Source organism: Stegodyphus dumicola, chromosome 9, assembly GCF_044657685.1.
Source record: "Stegodyphus dumicola isolate Sdum_Otavi_A_Nest chromosome 9, ASM4465768v1".
Taxonomy (NCBI): Eukaryota; Metazoa; Arthropoda; class Arachnida; order Araneae; family Eresidae; genus Stegodyphus; species Stegodyphus dumicola.
In genome coordinates, this window is record NC_140776.1 from 121,299,168 (window position 1) to 121,324,636 (window position 25,469).

Genomic DNA, 25,469 nt, shown 5'->3' on the forward strand with positions numbered 1-25,469 from the left:
GCTTATAGCTTATTTTATGAAACATGTAGTCGTAGACTACGTTACCCGTGTTTGAATTTAACCGACAGTTACTCTTTTATTTACATCATCAAATGTGGGGGTGTACCTGTAGCATAAGTTATGCTTTTTATTATCAAAATTCGGATTAAATAAAAAGATTATTTAAACCTCCTCCTGTACTTGTGAGTTTTAAGACATAGCGATAGCTCACTAACTTGTCCAGTAGAATTTCAAGATTTTTGTTATTTGTAGTCCAAATTTCCATTATTTTCATTACCATTAAAAAAAAAATAAATAAAAAATAAAAAAAAAAAAAATGAATAACGAACCAAAAAATCCTATAAATGGTGCTAACTACCTTATAAATTGATACAAATCTCATTCAAACATTTGAATTTTTATTCGAACTTATTATTCGAGCTTATTATTTATTTGAACTTATTATTATTTAAACTTTTTTTAACTTTTATTCGTACTCGCCAAAAAATTAAGTGTACTCAACGACGAATTTTTCACTCAAAATAATTGCTTCGTTTGGGAATACATTTATACGAGAAGAGCTTTTTTTTTTTTTTTTCACAGTTTAAAATGAATAAGAAAAGAATCGGCTTAACCGATCAGGATCTACAATCAGTGATGAAAATAATTTCTAGTAATTTTTCTTATTACAATCGAGTAGCATCAATTATCAAACTGTGGTAAGAAATAAAAATAATCAAATAATATTGGTAAGCTCAGTTTTTATAGCCTTATATGTCGGCAAATTGTGCAATATTTGCTTTAAAAGTTATTGAATTATGTTATTCTTAGACTCCGGTAAAGGTTTTTATGCTTTTAGTTTATCTGCATGCAATAGTTGCAGAATGATCAACAATTTAAAGCGGTGCTAAGCCTCACAAGGCCACTATTTCTTTAAACTTGAAACTTTTAGTAGAATAGTGAATTTAATGAGTTTGTGCGCCAACTTCAGTGTCTTTTTGCCAAGTGGGACCGAAAGTAAAGTTTCAGTTTTGTGCACCGAAAGATATATCTTATTGCCCACTGGCCGAATCGTTTGCTTTGGTGTAGAAATTCTAATTTTTAATTGCACAAAATTTTAAATTGTTCATAACTATTTGGTGTTTTATAATTTTATGTATTTTACAACTTTTAATGAAAATGCTTTGAGTTCTTATGTATTTTTGTTTTGCCATGAAGTGAGAACTGAATTATTTGAATGAAAAATATATCGCTAATGAAATTCGAGGATGGAAATACCCATTTTTACCTGCCCAAATTGATCAGCGCATTGAAAACCCATAAATGGCGCTGAAATGATACACATATGACAAAAGACATAAGCATTTTCAAAGAAAAACATTGTAAAGTAATTATGACAACACAAGAGAGAATAGGGTGAAAAGAAAAATAAACTTTTATTGAAATTATAAGTTTTCAACGTTTCAAGATCGAGTGGCATATTTACCGAAAACAACAGCATATTTACCAGTGATACATTCAACAACCATGTTTAGAACGTTTCAAGATATAGAGCTATCTCCCGTAACTTTGCAGTTTTGTGGCTACCAGGATTTCCTGACCTCACCCAGATAGATTTCCATTTCTGGTATTATCTGAAATCTAAGCTGCACGCATCAAATCCATGAGATTTGTCAGAAAGACGCTATGAAACGTGAAGTTACTCAGATTGCTCCTGCGATGCTATGTTCGTCAATGTTGTCAACAATCTCCCGCATGCAATGCGTTATCGCCTGCAAAGATGCGCACATTGAAAACTTGTAGTCCCAATAAAAGCTTTTTTCCCCGCCTCTCCTTTATAACGTATTTCTCCCATTTTCCTAGCAGCGTGCCTTCGCGATGTAGTGGTTCTGCACGCTGGGCCGGGATTCGACTCCCGGCGAAGGAGTTTGCTAATTTTTCAATCTCTCTTGCTTCTAAAAAATCCTAACGTCTCTACAGTGGCGCCCGAACTAACCCGAGTTTGCTAATTTTTCAATCTCTCTTGCTTCTAAAAAATCCTAACGTCTCTACAGTGGCGCCCGAACTAAAAGGGTGTTGGATGAGGTTTCTCCACACACAGGATTTGGCGATTGGATTAAAACTAAACACTCAGGATTGAAAAGGGGAGTATATAAGGTATTTCTCCCACTTTTCTAGCGTTAGGAAAATGGTCCTTCGCGTTTGCTAATTTTTTATCTCTCCGGCCTCGAATTAACCTAATGTCTCTACACCTTTCTTGTATTGTTATTAGTCCTTTACGATGCTCTTCTTCGCAAATGTTTTACACCGGCAATTTTCGTCTACGTGTATTGTCCTACGCTATTTATGGTTTTCCAGTGCGATCAATTTCCGCAGCAAAAACGTGGGTGCTATCTTTCGAAAATTTTGAAATTTTTTTCACTGTAACCGTAAATTTCAGAGCTCTATAATTTTAAATCATCTCAATCTCGAGCGCATATTAGAAATAATAATATCTGTAATTTCGTTTCGATTGGTTCAGCGGATGAGCCGCTAGGAGTTCATATATCGTAGAAGTCTTTTCATGACCTGCCTGTATAATGGCCATTTAATGTTCCCAGGAAAAATTGGGAAAATACTTTAATTCCTGGAGGTAAAGTGTGCTAAAACAACTAAACACTAAAACAGGAAGTTTCTAGGAATTTCTATTACATACAGAGATGTCAAGAAATAACTTGATATGAAATATTTGAGTTTTCAATCGTTAAAAGCCAATGCATCGACCTCAGAAAGATATAAACTCGAGCTAACAGCCAAGATTTCGAAACTCAAAGCTTGCCGCTACCTGCCGAATCCTGTTACTGCAAGAACCCCACCTGGGCAATTTGTAAGAAGGGCATTACGAGGTGGTTGGTCATTTAAGAGGCTCCAGATCTTGCACGCCCGCCTTCTCCAGATGAAACCCCTCGACGGAAGAAACTTCATCAACCGGTAATTGGACGTCTCTAAACCGTGAGAAGATGGAAAGAGTTTAATTAAGCAAAACGGAAAACGAATGATTCTCTGCGGGTTTACTCGACACAGCAACTGCCACAATGAAAAATTCCCATTTGGGATAAGAAGACTCGGAATTAAGAAAAGGTGAGTTGTTTCTTTACTTTTTCTTTCGAGTTTAATGGAGAATGCGCCGTTACTGAGTATTAATTTTAACTCGGGACTCGGAGTTCCGAGTTATGAATTTATTTATTTTTTTAACAGGTTGCAGGTTGCTTAAGGATTGCCAGGCGCAATTGTATTTTAACCCCTCACAGAATAAAACATTTTTCATTAAAATAATTTAAGAATGCATCACTGCCAAATACATCGTATATCGTTGCGTATTTTCCAAGCAAATTTTTAAAATATTCGCACAGTTTCTCCTTCTTCTATGGTATATAGTTTTCTGAGGGCTAGTTTTATTGGTAAATTGTGTTCCTTGGATTATTTTTCTTTTTACTTTGTCTACTCAAATCGTGTCCTCACTTTTGTATTACCATTTCGTCCAGGTCATTTCTCTTGCATTTATTATTTGAAATGTATTGTGTGCAGATTATTCATTAAGCTACCCAGACGTGGCAGGTGTTCTTATACTTAAGGATTTCACCAAACATGTGACTTCACCTTGCTTCTATTGTTTACGTTCTAGCTCATTGCAGCCGGCTACTGTTATGTTTGATTTTTCGAAATTATGGTCTTTTCTTTGCCTCCTTCTCCTTCGCTCCTCCTATATTCCTCTTGAAAACTGTGATCGAGATTCATTCGTGTTAGGAGTCTCTGGGGTTTACAAGATAATTGAACCATTTCAATTACCGTCAGATTTGGACTCAATATCCATCAGGTATCGAAATGTTAATATTATTATGTATTGTTATCGGAATGCAGTTTTTTTTCCCAAGAAACATTTTTGTGATAGTTACCAGTTTAGTTTATCGGTGACTACTTTTATTTATTACGTTCTTACCGTAACGGCGTTCTCCGTAAATTAAATTACTCGCATAATTTTTCTCTCTCAGTTTTCTAACCATAAAATTAGTAAAAAGCGGAGGGGGGGGGGATACGCGAAGAAATTTAAAAAGAAAGCTTGATATCATTTTTAAATTTTAATATCGACATAAATCGAAACACATGTATATGAGAATAACACATACCTAATTAATCTGTTAAAGAATAAATGAAACGAAAGGTAAGCTATTCCATATTTAATTTAATGAGTTATTTTACGCTTTAGAAACCGTTCTTCATTAAATTCTGCAAATTTTGTTCTTAAAAAAAATAAACAAATATATAATGGTACCTCGGTGTGTGACATTAATGCGTTCCAGATGTTTGGACTTATACCAAATAGGACATTTACCGAACGAACGTTCCCAATAAGAAATTAAAAGGAAAATAATTAATCCGTTCTTATAACAAAATATTATTGCTATTATTATAACATTGTTTAATACTAAAATACAAATGTGTTGAGGGGCCTTTATATCTTCATGTACATTCACTTTTCTTATTATATTTCTTATTTTTATATTATTTTTGATTTGTTTTTACAAAGTTTGCATTATTTATCTCATATTTTGTAATTTTCTAATGTTTATTTCAACTACGTTGAATTCTATTTCATAATGACAATTTCCAATGTTTAATTTTTACAAATAATATTGAACTCAAATGCATAAACACGAGGGTGTCGGGGGACGGTTACTCGAGCATTATCGAAATTTACTGCAGAAATTGCTTTTCACTCAAAATTGAATTGGCTAAAATGCTTCATAGGAATAAGTTCTTTGAATATCAGCATTGATTCATAATCCCTTCTATTCACGGCAGCATTTGGCCTGACTTGAATTGCCGGTTTGGCTTAATCTTATTGCTCGAGTAAAGACAAAACACCTTCGTATTTATTTATTAATTATTGTTCATTGAACAAGAGTTGTTTGTTCCCCTTGAAAAGTCAACTAATTTCCGATCAATGACAATGATTACATGCATTTAATTTAATTCTTGCCTTTAATTTATTCCTTTCACAATTGAAATTTTGTTATTCATGATTGAATTACAGTCCCCGTTAAAACATTTTTAACATTTTACTTTCAAGTTACTTCAAAACATCATTCAAAATATAACTTACTAGTATGGATTCACTCTTTTAAGATAATCCTACTATAATTAAACTTAGGAGATAATATAATCAATTAATCAATATTTAGTAAATAAATTATTATATATATATATATACTTTACATAAAATTTAACAAATTTATTTATCCATTTTCCTTACTTGGATCTTGTTGAGGATTACCAGGTCTGACATTCACTACAGATCTGTCGAAAGAACTTTGCTTCTTCCTTCTCCTCATTACGTTTCGGAAATCTAACATTGTTTGGTCATTCTGCACAAAACTCTTACGGCTTGTTTGAGCTTTGCTGGGATGGTGCTTTCTCTGCACAGTTTTTGATTCAATTTATTTGACAAAGATTTGGCATCAGAGGTAACCGTATGTTTACTATCGCGTTTTTGTACAAAAAGTACGGTTGTAGCATTATCTCGAAAGAAGTAAGCAGGAATTATGCATGCAGTCTTAAGTTATCGAATTCAAGTCTTATTCCAAACAGGACGTATACCAAGTTAGACTTATTAGACGTATTAGTAGACGTATACCGATGTACTACTATATATTCCTATACTATTTACACTGCAATGCTCCTTTGTTATAATAGGATTCGACATAGCATAGTTTCGGACATTACACATATGTTTTCTTAAATTTAGTGCAATAGCCAACCAGAAGCCAAGCGTTATCGCTTGGCTGCTGGTCTTTGAACATTGGTAGTTGGGTCTGGAATTCGATTCCCGGCGAACGTACTCGCTAAATGGGCGTTTTCGTGGTTTTTCCGCCGTGTAACGTGTATACGAGGCAGTTTCCTTTAAAAGTCTTTCACGTGTCATCTCTCCTTTTCGCGGATACCATTGTGCATGTCGACATAATCTAAAAGAAAAGGAAAGAAAGGTTGCAGGTTTTAACGGTCACCCAAAAAGGTTTGTTAAGGATTTTTTACGTTCTCGCTGAGCTCGCAGTCTACCAGCCTCCTGTTGCACTCACTCCTCCTAACCCATAATTTTCTTCTTCTTCTTCTTCTTTTTTTTTTTTTAAGGCTTTATTATTAAAAACCGTTTTCTTCTTCGCATTTATGCCATATACAATTCAACAGCGAAACCACAAAAATTTTAAAGCTGCATGGCTTAATCCTCATGGCTACAACCGTACTTTTTGTACAAAAACGCGATAGTAAACATACGTTTACCTCTGATGCCAAATCTTTGTCAAATAAATTGAATCAAAAACTGTGCAGAGAAAGCACCAGCCCAGCAAAGCTCAAACAAGCCGTAAGAGTTTTGTGTGGAATGACCAAACAATGTTAGATTTCCGAAACGTAATGAGGAGAAGGAAGAAGCAAAGTTCTTTCGACAGATCTGTAGTGAATGACAGACCTGGTAATCCTCAACAAGATCCAAGTAAGGAAAATGGATAAATAAATTTGTTAAATTTTATGTAAAGTATATATATATATATATATATAATTTATTTACTAAATATTGATTAATTGATTATATTATCTCCTAAGTATAATTATAGTAGGATTATCTTATACAATTTATCCTATACAATGAAGGCGATTTTACTAAAAGAAATTTAAATAATTTTTCAAAGGATAAAAAAAAAAAATCATCCAGGTACCTGTTACATTTTTGAGAAAAACTGTTAGACCTAACCAAAAACAACTTAACTTATACTTAAAAAAATTGCTATGGAAAACAACAACAATGGAATTAATTCTTTAACATATAATGTTGAAAAAATTCTTGCGAATTACTTAATTGGATTACAGAGCCATTCTAAAGCACTTAACAGATGCACATAAGAAGTGTGACCTCCGATGCACTTGTAAGACGTCTCTGGCAGATATTCTAAGCAAAATGGGCTTATTTTCATCTACGCAGCTCAGAAAATTGAGCTGTTTACGTTTGTTCGGACTTGATGAGTATTTGACACAAAAACATTTTGCAAATTTCATTTTAGATCAATATCTACTAGCTACATACCCTTGGAAACTGTATTTGGTTTCGACCCAACATACGAAAGAAGTTCAGAATGTTGCATTTGACACATACCCAAACATTGTTTTATACAATGTAAGACAGAGATCTTAATGTTTAGCTGTTTATTATACGAGAGGGAGACAAAAGCTGAATGCTCCTTTAATTTCACAAAAAAAAAAAAAAAAAAAAAAAAGGTATGCATTTAATGCCTTATCCCTCCGCACTTTCAGAATTTAATTGTTCGATACTAGCCAACATAACTGCTGCCAGTAACCATGCATTTATCCAAAAGAAGAATACATTGTTTTCCACATTTGCATTTCTTGAAAAGACGAATTCTTTGTTTCTAGTACTAGCATTTTTCTTAAAAGATGAATCCTTTGTACTAGTATTACTTCCAAAGATAAATCCTTATTTTTAGTAATAGGATTTCTTCAAAAGCTGAACTTTTGTTTTAAGTACCAGTATTTTTTTCAAAAGATGCGGTGAAATGATCATTTAAGAGCTAGCGATCATTTGGTAATTATAGTACTTTAAAAGACGAATACATCGTTTTTAGTATTTTCAGTATTTGCAGTTCTTCAAAAAATGGATCCATTGTTTTCAACACTTGCATTATCCTTTCCAATATTTTCAATACTTACATATTTTCAAATGATGGATTGATCGTTTTTAGTACTTGCGTTTCGCCAAAAGATGAAACCTTTGTTTTCAATGCTTACATTTCTTCAAAAAGTGCAGCCATTGATTTTAATACTTCCATTTCTTTGAAAGGTGGGTCTATTCTTTTTTAATACCTGCATTTCTTCAAAATACGGATGCATTCTTTTAATACATTTTCATTTCTTCAAGAGATGAGTTCATTATTATTAGCAGCCGCATTTCTTCAAAGGACGAATATTTTAGTTTAAATACTAGTATTTCTTCAAAAGATGGATCCATTATTTTTAGCACTTGCATTCTTTCAAATGATGAATCCTTTCTTTTCAATACTTATATTTCTTCAAAAGACGGATGTATCCTTTTAATATACACTGGTGTGCAAAAATTAAGGACGAAGTCGAAAAATTAGCATATCAGCTGAACGAAGAGGCAGAGCGGACAGAAAGACCAATCAGGAGATTAAGTAAGGTGATGTACACATGCGCAGATATGCAGGTAGACGTAATGGGGGAGTGTCTGAGTAGTATAAAACATGTTGTCGGTGTAAGATCAGTATTTCTGGCAAAGACATTGCACGCCGTATAGCAGTTAAAATCACACCGAGTTGCTGCCTCAGCGAGAAATGGCGAATAATCAATCTGTTAGACGATATCTGGATGCTTTTAACCGAGGTCGCATCGTTGGGAAGTTGGAGGAAGGCCGCACTGTGACAAGTGTGGCTGCAGAGTTCGGAATTGATCACAGCATCGTTTCACGACTTTGAAGACAATTTCAAACTACAGGAACAGCTATCCGGGGGTTTAGTAGTGGTCGTCCACGAGGAACCACACCCGCAGATGACCGGTATATTGCCTTACAGGCCAGAAGAAACAGGCGGCAGACAGCGGGAGAAATCGCTAGACACACGACACAGGCAACTGGACGACCGATATCGCGTTTTACCGTGGCCAGAAGACTGCACGGTGGTGGTCTGTTTGCACGACGCCCTGCACGGTGTGTACCTCTAACGCCTGCCCATCGGAGAAGGCGTTCTCTGTGGTGCCGGGAACACCGGAATTGGAGAGACAATGAATGGGGACGAGTACTCTTTACAGATGAGAGCAGATTCAGTCTGAGTAGCGATTCTCATCGCATACTCATCTGGAGAGAGCGGGGAAGCCGCAATCATCCCTCGAACATCATTGAAAGGGACAGGTATGGAGGTGGCGGTGTTTTCGTTTGGGGAGGCATCATGCTTGGTAGTCGTACAAATCTTCACATCTTCGACGCAGGTTCAGTCAATGGGACTCGTTATTGTAACGAGATTCTTCTTCCATATGTGCGTCTTTTTAGAGGCACTATGGGTCCGCAGTTCCTTTTCATGGACGACAATGCACCATGTCATCGCACAGTAGCTGCCGAACAGCTCTTAGAGAGTGAGGATATTAAACGTATGGATTGGCCGGCACGATCTCCGGATCTCAATCCCATCGAGCATGTATGGGATTTTCCAGGTAGACGCTTGGCAGCTCGTACCTTACCACCAGTAACGATTCCGGAGCATCGATTGGCGCTGCAAGACGAATGGGCAGCAATACCTCAACAACTCATTGACACCCTCATTCTCAGCATGGGCAGACGCTGTGAAACCTGCCTAGCAGTCAGGGGAGATCATATCCCCTATTAAAGACCGGATGTTTCTTGCTGGACACCCATCACAGGGATGTTTCGGCCTTCAGTCGCATTGCGCTCCATGCTACTTTTTCAATAAAGCTTCTTTTCATCCCTCTGATTTCTCTTTTAGTAAGTGTTGCTTACATTACTCATGTCCTTACGTATTGGGGATCTTACGGTATTAAATGTATTGATTTGGAAAGCTTTTGTACAAAGTTATATTGAAAAAACCGTCTCGTCCTTAATTTTTGCACACCAGTGTATTTTCATTTCTTCGAAAGATGAAGAGTTTGTTTTCAATAGTTACATTTCTTCAAAAGACGGATTCATTATTTTCAGCATTTGATTTTCTTCAAAAGAAGAATATATTGTTTTCAATGGCAGCGTTTCTTCAAAAGATGGATAAATTCTCTTAGGACTTCGCATTACTTCAAAAGATGAATGCCTCGTTTTCAGTACTTGCATTTCTTCAATTGCACTTGTGAACTACTAGTATTTCACAAGATGAATCCTTTCTTTTCAATACTTATATTTATTTCAAAACATGGAGGGTTTTTTTTTTTTTTTTTTTTTTTTTTTTTCCCTTTAACGCTTGCATTTTTTCGAAAAGCGGATCGATTTTCTTTAATGCATACATTTGTTCAAAAGATGAAACTATTCTTTTAATATCTTTCAGTTTTTCGAAAGTTGGATATACTGCTTTCAATACTTGCATTTTTTCAAAAAATGGATGCATTGTCTTTAGCACTTTAATTTCCTCAAAAGATGAATCCATTCAATTTAATCCCGTATTTCTTCCAAAGATGGATCTGTTCTTTTAATACGAGTACACTGATACCGATGTTTTTAATGCTTAGCTTTTTTTCAAAAGCTATGTCTGCTATATTTGACACTAGCAATTCTACAAAAGATGGAGCATCGGTTTTATAGTCAGAGAACAGCTTGAGAAATCAATCTGCCATTAAATCTTAAGGTAGTTCGAACAAAACATTACTCTTCTGATCTAGCACCATCTCATTTCTGGTTCTGAAGCCCAAAAAAGAAAACAGTAAAAGAAAAAATGTTATTTATATCCTTCGCCGCATCTTCATTAGGGGCTTGGTGTAACGAAAAAAGTAAATGAGTCAGCCTATTTCTGAACTGTAATGATACAAATTATAAATTGGAATTTAATAAAAAAATTTGTGTGAGAACCAATTCCTCTCTTTTTTTATGTTTATTATATGTTCTGTTTATGGTGTCATACATTTCATGTATTTTTTTACTATGTAGATGGATCAATTACTTAGACTCGACAAAAAAAAAATTGTTTTTTACTAAATGTTTACACAAATTTATGGTTTTGATTCTGTTTCTTTACTATTTTAGTTCTTTTTGTATTTTTACTCTACCCATTCCAGCCTAGAGGGGACGGGCTGATGAAGACACGAATTTCAATAATTAATTTTCTATTGTTTATCGAAGTATTAAATTCTAATTTTTTATTTACATCATAATCAGTTCAGAGATATGTTATAAATAAGGTTATAAAGAGACGAGCTAAAAGAAGAATATAGATAACCATTTTTCTTTTGCTGTTCTCTTTTATGGTTAAAGTGTTTTTTTTTTTTTTCATCGTTTCATGCAATAAGTTACTGTGCTTCTCAATTTTATTTTGAATTATGCGTTGCGAATTAAATATGAGATGCATTTAAATGTTATTTTTTATTTTTACTGGATACACACACATATATATATATATGTGATAAAAACTAACTTAGAAGTAATGACGAGTAGAAATTTAATGGCGCAGAAGCGTTGATCCATAATGAATAGGAAATTGGAGGCGAAGGCAGATTAAATTTTCATTTTTTTATTTCAGCAAACATGTTGCGGCCACAATCAAGTTGGCACATTAATCGTGCCTATACCGAGAATTTTTACATTTTAGACAAATTTGCAGTAAGAAATAAAGAGCAGACAGATAGCAGTCCAGCCAAAAATTCCATGTGTAACGGAAATTCATAATGGATATCGTGTATCTGCGAGTTCAACAAAATGTGTCTGCTTCTCTGCAAATCCAAAAGTGCTAACGTTAGTGAAACTGAAGTGTACGGCCATCTCTTATATATTTAGAAAAAAAAAAAAAAAAAAAAAAGGTGTTTTAAATCATTAAAGTGTGCTTCACAAAAGTGTTATCACCGAAATTGTGGCTACGATCGTGAAAGCGTTAGTTAATTAATGCCTTCATGTTCTAATCTTCAAGATATCTACGGCTCCGCCAATCTATGTGCGCAACGTGGAATCAGCAAGTCAACTACATCGAATCGCCAATGATTATAAGTTACGGAGTGCCTATGGTTAAAAACCATGCACCTCCACATCAGAAAAATATCTAAGTAGCGAGCTGAAATAGGAAAATTGCATAATTGGTTATCATGATGCACACTAGAGGGAGCTACATTAGCTCGAGAAAGTTTAGGGATAGGAAAAATCAAGTTTTGATTTTTTGGAAGTTTTAAACTTTCAAAACGAGTTTGTTTTTATCACACACACTTTTACATATATATATATACGTAAGATATAACAAAATATGATAGCTGTTTGAAAAAAATAATTGGCGACCTCAAAATTAACATTCTAAATTTGGTGATCTGCCTTTAAATTCATTTCTTCTCACAGGTTCCAGATTTTTCCATCCTATGTAACGTTTTAATGCAGATGCCTCTTGTCCAATCAAATGAATCGTAAACCAAAACTCTGAACTAAAACTTTCCCACTCCCAACCTTCTTCCTCTGAAAGTACTATAACTTTTCCCCTTTTCCGCATAAGCTCTCTCCTGCCGACAACTTTCATGTATGTTGCTGCCGCTTACATGCTTAAGATGACGCCGTACTTCAAAATGCAACTTCTGTATTCAAATATAATTAGGAAACCTCTTGTCTGAAAAAAGGATGATTTGATATATGTAAAAAAAAATAAAGATTGTGATTTTTCAAGATAGGTTGTGCTAAATTGCGTTATCATGCTTTCCACTCTGCCACCTTCAAGCCACTACGGTCTTCTCGGTCATTTACGCATTTTAAAATCATTACACATATACTATATATAAGATTGAAATTAAAAGGACAGTTAAACACTATGTTTGGTATTTAAAAAAGGTCACTGTGGCAACATAAACATTGCATCACAAATGTGTCCTTTTCCTCTCTCTCTGCAAAGTTTAGTTTAAATGCAAAAGCTTTAGTTTCATTAAACCACAATAATTAGCACTCTTTACTCATAAAAATAAAATAAAAAAAACTTTGCATAATTTCCTGCTGATTCGTACGTTAACTTTCGCTTCTCAGAATTCGGCGTCTGTACAACTCCTGTTTACGTCACACAATATAATAAATACGATACAACTTTTTGGTGAATTCGCATATTTCCGCTACGATTAACGTTTAGGACACCTTTGAGGTGAAGATGGAATCTGAAGAAACAGATTCCAGATTCCTCAACCTTATTTTATGTTTGTCATTAAAGAATAAAAATCCTTTCCGTTTTCTAATTCCTTTTCGTTTCAGATCACTTCCAAATCTTTACTGGTAAACGAAAAATGAGAATAATACTCAAAGGACTTCTACCATCTTCGTATCTTTCGCTCTCATTCACGACCACTAATGTTCGTCTTGTCTCGTTCCCCCCTCTCTCTTACACCCACAAACATACAGACGCATATGGATAAAAGCAGTTTTTATCTTTACACGAAATGCCATTTTTAGCAGTTGTAATAAACTACAATAAACCATTCCACGTAAACCGCATTTCTCCCATTCTATCTCTCTTTAAATAAATGAACTGACCCACATCCATTGTTAATGCTTCGGGAGGGAAAACCATGTCTATTGGCCTCTGCGGAAATCAGCAAACACCAGATAATCGATATTCTTCCTCAATTTATCTGCACATTCTGCAAATTTTCTTGCGAGATACGTCACATGCTGTAAATTATTAACCAGGTTGATTTCAGTTCTTACAAGGGAAAAAAGTTAGCTAAGGATCCATACGTAACGATTAGTATTTGTGCCAAATACAATAATATAATTTATTGCATCAATGAATTTCCATATTACGCCACTCTTCCTTTATAAATTTGTTTAATATGCCAGTCAAGTATTGCTTAAAACTGTTAAGCCTTACGTACTAACCACTTACACACCGAGAGCAAGCACGAGGGGATGCAATAATTCCTCACAGATACTGTAATGCAGTGGTCTCATTTAAATTGCATATGGGCCGAATGCACGTTTCGAAAGCAGCTGACGGGCCACAATTTTTGAAAACAAAATGAGAGCGAATTCATACTTATATTGTTATGAATTTTGTATACATGTAAATAATTTTAGTGAAATTATATGCAAATTGTAGTGTCTGTTGTATTATGTAATATGAAAGGCATCAGAATGCGAAACATCGCCGAAAAAATAGGCTTTCAGGGGCAAGTCCATCTAAAATCTGCGAGATAGCGATGAGCTGGCTATGGTTTTGGCGACTAATTTTTGTCGAGAAATCATGAAAAGGTGTCACGCTTGGCGAACATCTGGCGACATTAATGGTTCTATCCCTGGGTAACTGTAACTGGTCCGATTCCTATATAACTGTATCCACTCCTATGCAGCAGTAACTGTGGTATGTCTTCTGGCAAATTCGAGAAATCGAATGTATTGGAAATTCTCAGCAGGCGGAGAAAACTATATAAGACAGAAGAGGCATCAGTTTTAGTTCAGAGTATTGAGTTCGGAATACTGAGAGATCACGTTCGAGCTTTCGCTTTGCATTGCCTTGTGTTTAATGTTCTCATTAGTTCGAAGTGATACTACCGATTGTTCTCTGTCATAGTGAAAAGAGCTGTACTTTTGTGTAAAAAATTCCAAAACTGTAAAGTTTTTTTTTGGGGGGGGGTTAGGTAAATAAATTTTATGAAGCTTTCATAGGTGCTGTGTGCATTCAATCCACTACGATTCCGTACGCACGTAAAATATAAATACATATGTATGTGAGTTTGTGTCTGTGTGCATATATATATATATATTGCTCCGCATATACTCCATATGCATGGTATACCTCTTTATAAGGTGATGTACGCGTGCCGCGCATGTGTAAGTGATTTCGATTCTTCTAAAATTTGTGGCCTTGGAGAAAAATTACTAGAAGTTATCTTCATCACGGATTGTAGATTTCATCGGTCAATCGGGCTCTTTTCTTATTAATTTTCAACTGTGAAAAAAATTTTGTTCACATAGAAATTTATTCCTAAACAAAGGAATGATTCTTAACGCAAAAATTCGTAGCTGAACCAGTGCTTAAATTGCGCCGGAGCCCGGCTCCTGTACTTCTTCTAATTTTTAAAATAAATTACAATTTCAGCCGGAGCGCACCGCAGCCCTAAATAAGGTGAGCTCCGGTATTTCTTTTTATAAAACTGAGCCACAATTTCAAGGGGAAAAAAATTTAGAATTCCTAACGTTTTAGTTTAACAATAAGCAGACCTTGCAATACTCTATTTGCCTAGAAATACGAACTCATGGGAACATGAGACGTTCAAATAAAGTCCCCTCCCTCACATGCGGAAACCTTTCCCTTTTAGAAGGGCTTAGGAACGCGTCAATTTCTCGCCATGCCATCGTATCTAGAGTATTGTTATCGATGGTTACAGTTAGTTATCCTCCCTGGAAGGAAAATTTGTGTTCTTAAATGTGCGTTAAGTGACAGCAAGTACAATAAAAGTGATATACTGAGATAAACTGCTCAAGCACGTCCTATTCATCGTCTTTCAACAGTATCCACTAATGTAACCAAATACGGGGGCGAAAAGTGTAACCAGCAACTTTTTTACATTCATTAAATTCATCAAATTCATCATTAGGGGTCAGATTCAGGACTCATTTTACCCCTGACGCCCATCCATGGAGGTGGGAAGTAAGTAGCCCTTTCCTACCTCCATGCGCCCATCCGTTTGATGGCTATAATTATTTCAGCAGAGAGCCGTGGTCAAAGAGAACGTTCTCTCTCACCAAGATTACCCCTCATTTTTTGTTTCCACCCACTCATACCCTCACGCCCTCATTCTGTTTCGCCCTGTTTTTAGCATTATCTGAATTTTCATCAGCTATACTGTAAGTGTATTTAATTTTTGTGATAATAAAAGAATTCCCCCCTCTACGATCAGAGCTTAAACTGGGCCGGAGCTCACCGGATACCGGCTCCAGTGCTTCTTAGTTTTTGTAATAAATCATAATTCTAGTCGGAGCGCACCAGAGCCCTAAATAAGAAGGCTGCGGCACTTCTTTTATGTAATTGAATAACAATTTCAGTAGAAATTTTATCTCGAAAATTTTATTTTTAGCAATAAAATTATATTAAAAATCGCTTATTAAATTTTAATTTATCTCTTTACATTTAATTTAATTATTTAATTATTTCAATAAATAAATAATTAATTATTGAATAATTTTCAATTGAATTATAATTAATTTATGTATAAATATTGATCAATATTAAATAAAATTAATAAATAATTATTAAATAGCTATTAATTAATTTTATAATAATTGACTATTTAATTTTAAAAGTATTAATGAGTTTAATAGCCATTTTATTTATTTATTTACTCTTGTTCCTTTTTGCTGACGGTCTTCTATAGGACTCCGGCACTTTTAATTTTAGAAATTAAGCCCTGAGCTGTACATATTTATTTCTTGACAAATCGAATAAATGTTAATCAGACCTGTATCTTAAATGTTAATTAGACCTGTATTAGATTCTGATAAAGTCTGTAGCCTTGGATTGAAGTTACTAGAAATTATCTTAATCACGGATTGTACATGCTCATTAATCACTCATGTTCTTATCAGTCTTCAGCTGTGAGAAAAGGTTGTTCACATAAATATGTATAACAAAGCGATTATTCTTGCTGCAGATATTCATAATTGAGCTTGTTTATTTCAAATCTGTATCCCCAAATCTTTGAATAAGATTTCTATCGCACTCGAAATTAATTTGAATTAATTTCGAGTGAATTAAAAGGAATTCACTTGTTTGCCCACATCGCTTTTCAAAGAACAGGATGCTAGCATCAAATGTTATCGGATGACGTATATTATTTTTAAATAAATAATACAACGCACATAAAAAAAATTTTTTTTAAATGACAACGCAAATAAATGGATGTAGCCACAAAGTGTTTTCACCACATATTATGTTTAAAGAAATAACATAGCGAATATTAATATATAAAATTAAATAAATTTCAAAACTCTATACGAGAACGAAATACATATATATAATATATGACAACACTCCACTTTCTATCGAAGATTCTAAAAATGTCCAGTTCTGTTGTTGAATTTTATGTAGCGCAACTGAAATGAAAATGATGTTTTAAGAAATAAAAAGACATAAAAAGTTGTGTAAGGCATCTACCGGTCTAAGAAAACCGGTCATTGATACGATGGAAAAAAAAAATAGAAATAGACTTGAAAAACAAAAATAGAAAAATGTATGAAGCACTGCAATGGGAATTCTAAACATAAGTTGCTTTTAAAAATTTTGTGATCTCGCTGTTGAATTTTATGTGACGTAAAAACGAAGAAAGTGACGTGGAAAGTGGTGTAATGATGTAACTCAAAAGTGTGTGATTATGGCAAAGCCTCGAGGGCTATCTGCCTAAAGGGAGGGATGCCTTCGTGGATGACTTTCTAAGGGAAACTGGCTCGTATACACACATGGAGAAAACCACGAAAACGCTCATGCAGCCAGCCCGTTCGCGGGATTCGAACCTCGGGCCGAATGACCAGTGTTCAACGACTTTACCGCTCGGCCACTGGCGGGCTGTAGTTCAAAAGAAAAAGTAGAGGTGAGCCCAAGAGCACATTGATAAACTGCGAGTTTAGTGAGAGCATAAAGAATCTTGACAAACTCCCTGGTGCGAAGTTAAAATCTGAATTCTTTTCGATTTTCTTTCTTTCTTTTCTTCTTTTTTAATTATTATTACTTTTTACGATACTATTCGGTTTTGAGGGCCGTAAAAAATCGCCAAACTATTGTTGATGCCAGTGCTGCCAAAAATAATTGCAAGAAATAATTGCAACCCTAATGGAAGAAAGGAAGTATAATAGTAAATCTAAGATTGATGTTTTAATTTAGATGAAAGGTTAATTTCATAATAATACACTTTTATTATTATAATTTATATAAAAAATGCTAAATATGACTGAATGGAAGCATAAGAGTAAGTAACTATTTCAGATCATTATTATAATTTATATAAAAATTTCTAAACATAACTGAATGGATGCCTGCATCCCTATTTCGCTACCAAGTTATCGCTAAAGCATAGTTTCATCTCGTTGGTTCTTCAAACATAATTTTCTATAATGAATGATGCCTTTTCTTTGAAAACATTCTCGGTAAAGTGCAGAATCGCCCACTTATTTGTTTGCCGCTTTTTACAAGAGTAAAAATAATTGGATTTTTGTCAATTTTCTTTTACAGGTCGATGTGTACATAGATAAAGTCAAGAATGTGCGCAGTGCCATTTTTGTGCAATTCTGATTTTTTTTTTTTTTTTTTTTTTTTTTTTTTTTTTTGGTGTGTGTGTGTGTGTGTGTGAAGTGAAAATAGGTCGGTGTGTAGATGGATACCGACTATATGCAATTCTTAAAAACGGGTCAAGCAGTGGGTGATTCTGCACTTTGCTTTAAATTCTATTGCAGACTTTTCGTCATGGGCAATTCCCAAATTGTTAAATCCATAAGATATAAAAAAGGGATTTAAAAATTAAACTAGTATTTCAATGGCGTTTTGAGAAATATAGAACTATATAAACTTACGCAATCTGAAATCAGCGCGTAAGCTAGATTTGGCACGCTGTTAAATGGGTGCGTTACTAGATTTAGCGCTTTTGCGCATACATTTTCGCTGCAGTTTTTTTACGGTCTTCAAAACGGAATAGTACCCTTTTTACATATTTTATTCCGCATTTAAAATTATAAAATAACAGACAAGCATTCTATTTTGGGACTTAAAATTATTGTGCTTTTGCAGAACGTTTGTCTTAATATTTTTTTCCATGAAGAAAAGAGACCTACACAAATTTAATTCAAAACGCATAGAGTTTTTCTATAAATCAATATCCAATTCAAGGTTGAACTTTGCCTAATTTTAATCGCCTTGTTATGTTACTGAGTTCTAACCACTGGGAACAGAGAATGGAAGAGAAGTCGCCGCTTGTTGAAGACGCATAAAAATATATTAAATAAAGAAAAGAAGGGACTAAAGAAAGCAAAGAGTATTCCGCTTAGTATGGTAAAGCTAGTGAAGAAACTTCGCGCTTCACAGAACATCTTACACAGAAAAGGAGCCCATGTTATTGTCAGGCTCACACAAAGGAAATTAAATACCTAACAGACAGGCATACACGTCAGTTCAGCTGTCGAATATTATGCAAGTGGGTTTCTTTTATAAAGTTTTAAACCTCTCTTCGTGCACATCTATGAACCATGGTTAGGTTTCATCCGAAAGAAAAATACTTTTTTCAGAAGTCAAGGAAACTGGGAAAAAAAAAAAAAAAAAAAAAAACGGAAGAAATGCGTAATGATGCAGCTGCTAAAAGGGGCTATTTTTTCCACCAATGGCGGGCTCTAGCTGTTTATAGGCATTGGCCACAACTAAAACCGGTAACGGTGGTCACTTTCTTACGGAGGCACCTAATAGGTGGGACAGCGTTGCCTCCAATAAGAAGACGGACAAATTACATCCAAACCTTCTCCGGGATTCGAACCCGGGCCCTTCCATACCACAGTCAGAGTCACTAACCACTTCCCGTCTGGCCAGCATTTGGAAAAGGGATAAATTTCCGGGGTCCGGATTTTGATAACCTCGCAATTCACTCAAAATACCCTTAAAATTAGCTGGAAAATGCATTTAAAAAAATTCTGAAATGTTTCTGACAGTCGATCGCCCAAAAGGATTTGTTAAAATTTTATATTCTGGCTGTCTGCTCTTGCACTCACTCTTTTCGGTGGGATATCTTTTTAGCTTTATTATTAAGCATCGTTTTCTCCGTACTTACGTCACATACAGTTCAACAAATTCACAAAATTTTCACAAGCTGCATAGCAGCATATGTTTAGAATTCCCGGTGTGTTAACTGTTGGCACATATTTTTCTATTTTTATCTCTCTTTTCTCAGTTTATCATATTAATATTCAGTTTTCTTAGTAAGATAGCTAACAAAATTTTGTGTCTCTTTATTATTACCTTTTTATGTGTTAACTTTATTTATTAAATATCCTTGTAGAGTCACTGGGATTTTTTGAAGCAGGAGACGTGAAAAATGTGCAGTGCCCTCGCCGGTCCTGGAACTCTCGATTACGCGTTCGAGTATATGTTTTTCAATTACACCACGAATTCATGAAGAAGAGGGAAACAATACCTCATATGCCGTCCTTCGCACTTAACGCCACATAAAGTTCAATTCAACAACAAAATCAATTAAAATAGCACAGCTTTAGAATTTCCGGCAGAGTATTAGAGTTTGCCACACGTATTTTTATATACGCTATATTATTTCTTTAAAAGCTAGACGCCTAAAAAGATTATCATAAAAAAGAAAAAGTACATAGTGATTTTAATAAGCTCAGCTTGTGCCATTTAAAAAAAAATATTGAATATATTTAGACATCTGGGGATTTTAATACATATTTTTTAAAATCAGTTACATTAAAAAGCATAAAACAATTCTTAAGAAATGTTTATTGCTTTTAAATCGCTTGATTTATTACTCAGTAACCTTCCAGATTAAATTTGGCAGTACCTTAAACTTTACTTTGTGGTAACACGTTGGTGCGTAGAAGATAAAAAAGTATTTTACTTGCGGCTGCGCCGAGACATTTCTTTCACAAAGCTAAGTTTGCTAATTAAACAAAAATATCTTACATTTTTCCGAATGGCAACAGTCTGGCGCACTGGATATTTTATATCAAACAGTGTTTCCATTGTTCATTGTCAAATCCTCGAAATCGTTAATCAAAAATTCATTAAAGTTTCGCAAATTATGAAATAAATAATAACATAAATTCAAAATTCGGGCCTCCATACGCACATGTTCGGGTGGAGGACTACATTATTCAAAACTTGACGGCTCTAGATATCGTCGCTTTTTCACAATGCGAGGAACATGCATACATACATGTAGATTCTTCATTATTTATCTCCTTTAAAAATAATACAGACCAATAATATTAAGTGGCAACAATCTTAAAAGTACTACGCCGTTTATACTGAACTGACGAAAAACTCCCTTTCGATAATAACACCCCTTTGGGCTAAAAAGCATAAATATAAAAAATCTGAAAGAATTCATATTTTAACTATTCATATTTAATATTATAAGGTCTCTTCAGTTTAGTATCGTTTACCAGTAGAGATTATCGATATAGATCGCACAGCTTAAATAGCTGAACATTTTCTAGGATATAAGGTGAAAATGCATTTAGACTAACATAGGAATATTATGTACCTTCTGCATGTATGAAAAATGAAAAAATATGTAACACAATTCTGTAAAAGTGTTGAATGTTTTTAATTAGATATATATATATAGGGTATCATTTTTTTATCATTTAAATCAAGAGGATTTTACTTCAATCAATGAGATTAAAAAAGCATTTTACTTAAATTAATGACATAAAAATAGGAAAAAATAACATTTTTAAGAGCTGTGTGCATCTATTGCTTTCAAATAGTTTAGTGTGTTAATTAATAACAGGCAGATTAAGTAAGAAAGATTAATATCTTAGGTTTTCCCAAATGGCCACAGACTCTAATGAGATGAGAAACAAGACATTAACGTGAAAAAAATTTACTTGAAAATTTAAAAAAAATGTATGAAGTAATTCTGTAAAAATATTGAATGCTTTTAATAGAAATATCATGAATTAAATGCTATTTCATTTACTTGAATTAGATTCAAAATCGCTTTTCCGGACTAATTGGCCTATTTTGCCCCTTTTTTATATAATTTTAAAATGTTGGAATAATATGTTTTCTTCAGAAATAAAAGTAGCGTTTTAATTTATTTCCCTTTATATCTCGTTGATTTTTTTTTTTTTTTTTTTTTTTTTTTTGTTATTTGTTCGTGTATTGAGAGCAGCGGCAAAAGTTCTTGCTAGGCTATTGCTCAAACTAAAATTGCCTACGGGCCGAATGCACCATCTAAAAAGCAGCTGACAAGTCGAATTTTCTTTTCTCCCCCCTTTTTTAACCAAAATGAAAAGTTTCTTTTTTTTTTTTTAACAAAACAAATTTTTAACTAAATTTTAAATTTCATTTATTAAATATTTATCAAAATAATAATAATGAAGCAAAGGGGGAAAATCAGCTTATATTTATTTTCTGTCTGAATCTTTACACTTTGTAATTTAAACATATTGATAGCTAAATAGTGAAAATTCACGCTGACAATTGTTTCAATTAATCCCAATATGTTCAACCTATTCTCTTTCTTTTATTAAATTTTTCTGTGACCCATACAGAAAACATACATAAAATTTGCATGTATATGATTATAGATATAGACTTTATTTATTACTAGAACTTTTAGCTACAACACCTCTTCGCGTTTAGATTTTGATAACGTTTGTAAAATTGGAGAAAAATCATTAGAAACTATCTTTATCACGAAATGTAGATACTCATCGGTAACTCTGTTTTTTTCTTCAGACTAATTTTCAAATTCGGAAAAAAACTGTTCACATATAAAGGCATTCCCAAACAAAGCGATTATTCTTATTGCAAAAATTCATAACTCAGGATATTTATCTTTTGACAAGTATGAAAGAAAAGGTTAATCAAATCTGTATCTTAAAATCTTTGAATGAGATTTATATCTTATTCAAAGTAAATTAATTAGCTGAGTTAATTCACTAGTGTAAATTTATTAGCTCCATTTGTAGATTTTCTGGGGCATTACTCACGTTCATTTTTCCTAATAATAAAAATGATGTAAACTTGCCCTAAGGTTCATTAAAAGTTTGACTTTCTTGAAATTCTGGCCTGAATAATAAATTTCATAATAATCCTCATGAACTTACAAAAAACGTATTCATGGACTGCCAATTTGAAATTACTAATTTAGAATTCTTCGTTTATTTTCAGAAAAATAAACCCATAAAAATAATATAAAATGTAAACGAAATAGCAACAACATTCATGCATTACAGATTCGAAATTATAAAAGTCTAATAAACTTTGCACGAATGTTCATTAAAAAAAAAGTGGAATATTTGCATGCAATCAGGTAATAAGAACATCATGCAGTTTTCGAAACCAAGAGTAAATGTAAACACGGCGGTTTCGTCGGCTGACGAACGGTAAAGTACATCCAGGTAAGAAACAGAACACGTGAAACATACAGACAGCATCCATACGCTTAATGAAATGAATGAAAGATATTTGTACTTACATGCTCATATGTCAATAATCCAATTTGCTATCAATCGATAAGAATATAATGCATCAGGCCTTTACTGGAATATTTTGAATCCGTGCATCGAGCACCGCTTCGATAGCACGCCTTTCTCCTTATGACTCATTCTTTACGGCGAGTGCGTAAGCTTGAAATCAGCTGTCTGCGCACACTCAGCGCGCAACTTTACTATTTCCGGTTGAGAACTGCTTGAGGAGAAATACTACGCTATGCGCTTTCTTTGCAGGTTGCTAGATTTGGCGTTTTTATCACTATTTCATTGTTACCGTTGGTAGAAGTGCTATTTTCAATTTAGTTTAGAAAAGTTCAATAGGAAAAAACTGAAACTACTCTTCTATACTGACGTAAAACTTTTGCTGAGTAAAATGCATTTAATTTATGATATATCTAATTCAAAACATTAAATATTTTCAAAGAATACGTTATACACTTTTCAAATAATTTTTTCGCTTTTTCTAATCCGTTGTTTATTATTCATTTGAATCTACTGAAATTCTGAAAGATGTAAGGTATTGTTATTTCATATTTAATCTGTCTTTTATACATCAACAGACTAAACTATTTAAACGCAATAGATGCAGTTCTTAAGAATATTGTTTTAAACTTTTTAATATGATTAAAATAAAAATGCATTTCACTCATGATATATGTAATTATAATTAACTTTTTTACAGAAGCTATATAACCTTCCCATGTTAGTCTAAATGCATATTCATCTAGTATACTACAAGGTGTTTCGCTATTGCGCCTTCATCTCTGCACTTAATCCCTACAGACAAATCCTATTAAACTTTGAAAATGCCCTTTTGGACAATCGAACCCTTTCAATTTTTTTTTTTTTTTTTTTTTTTTTTTTCCCTTTAAGTCTAGAAAAACTGTTTAAAATTAGTAAGATAATTTTGAAAGTTAGCAATAATATTACAATATTTGTTCTAGATATTCTTCTTTAGAAAAATTATAAAAGTTGAAAAGACCTCCCTTCCATGTTCCTTTCTCATTTTCTTTAGCAGTAACAGAATTAAAACTCTGCAATATTTTTCCCTTAAAGAAAGAAGAATTTTTATTTATTTATACTATCATGATCGTGATTCAGTTAATATTCGTAAAATTCATTTAAAAGCTTCGACGTAATAAAAAAGGTATAAAAGAAGTAGGTAGCTGTTGAAATCTCGAACTGATTTATTTAACTATTTTAGCCATAGTAAAAACTAGTTTTCTTAATTTAATTCCATCCATTTAATTAATTTTGGTAAATGAGACTGTCATTATTCTTTAACAGCTTTAATGATTCATAAGATAAGCCCTTATAAAATAACACTTTCCGCGAAAAATGTCGCCCCAAAAAATGTGCCGCCCTAGGCGGATGACTCCCTTCTCTCCTCCTCTAGCTACGCCACTTCTCTTGTAACTAATTAATCGATAACAGACAGAACAAATTTGAAAGAAAAAGTAGTTATCTTACTCTTTCGGTGTAGATAACAAGCCGGCGTGCGGAAAATAAATCGAATTATTTTGGGCGAAAGCAACAAATTTCTTTTAAATCTCTGAATTTGCTGATTAAATTTGGAAGACAACTACTATTTTACGCTTTGTCGAATGGAATATATTGTTTTTAAACCGCGGAGTTTTGTGAATAAGATTTAAACATAAATATTTCACACTTTGTTGTGTGGCAACACATTTCTTTGAAATCACCGAGTTTGTTAGGCAAAAAATAATCGACCTTATAACAGCCAGTTAGAATATGATCATAATCGAACATACGAGAAAATATTCAGATTCGAACGTGCGATAAAATGGCGGGAAAAAGAAATGTTTAAAACAATCAATTTTAGTACCGCCATCTATGAAATAAATAACTAAAAGTGTTAAATCCCTTACTACCTCAATACCGAACTTTTAATTCAATTATGGTTAAAGAAATATATTATGAATATGAATTGAATACTGCACATCTTAAAATTTATGACGATTATAACATTCCAATGCAGTCTAGTCTCCCGTGAGCCAGTTGTTTAGTATGGGTTTATTATGTTATTATGACACAACTTTATTACCGCTACTTATTCTCAATATATTTACTTCTGTATGTTCAAATAAAAATTTAACTTATTTTATTATACTAGCCGCTTGCGTAGCTGGTCGTCTAAAATAGTTATCATTAAATGAGAAAATATATAATGATTTTAACAAATCCAGCTAATGTAACTAAAAATTTAATATTTCTAATTTGACATCTGCTAATTTAAATGCATTTTTATTTAAACCAATCAGATAAAAAAGTTGAAAAAAATACTCTTACGAACAGCGTTTATTGCTTTTGAATCGTTGGTTTGTTGATCAAGAACAGATATTAAATTTGAGCATTAAATATTTTATGATTTACTGAATGGCAGCAAGCTGGCAAATAGAAGAGAAAAGTATTTAAGTTGAGGCAATACAGTACTTTCGAGTAGTTGCGTTTGTTGATTAAAATTGAAAGACTTGCTTAAAACTGAAAGAAAAATCTTTCATTTTGCCGAAGGGCAACTGTCTGGAGCATCGGA

At 33.5% G+C, this 25,469-nt stretch overlaps 1 protein-coding gene across 1 annotated transcript in view; it reads right to left on the reverse strand.

The window, feature by feature from the left end:
* The window catches only part of LOC118203258 (uncharacterized), a 289,744-nt gene extending 266,693 nt beyond the window's left edge, over window positions 1-23,051 (reverse strand). Inside the window, exon 1 of the mRNA XM_035375537.2 lies at window positions 22,900-23,051. Within this exon, the coding sequence (XP_035231428.1) occupies window positions 22,900-22,907 (8 nt within the window). The 5' untranslated portion in view covers window positions 22,908-23,051. The remainder of the gene's footprint in view (window positions 1-22,899) is intronic.
* Window positions 23,052-25,469: the final 2,418 nt, after the last annotated feature.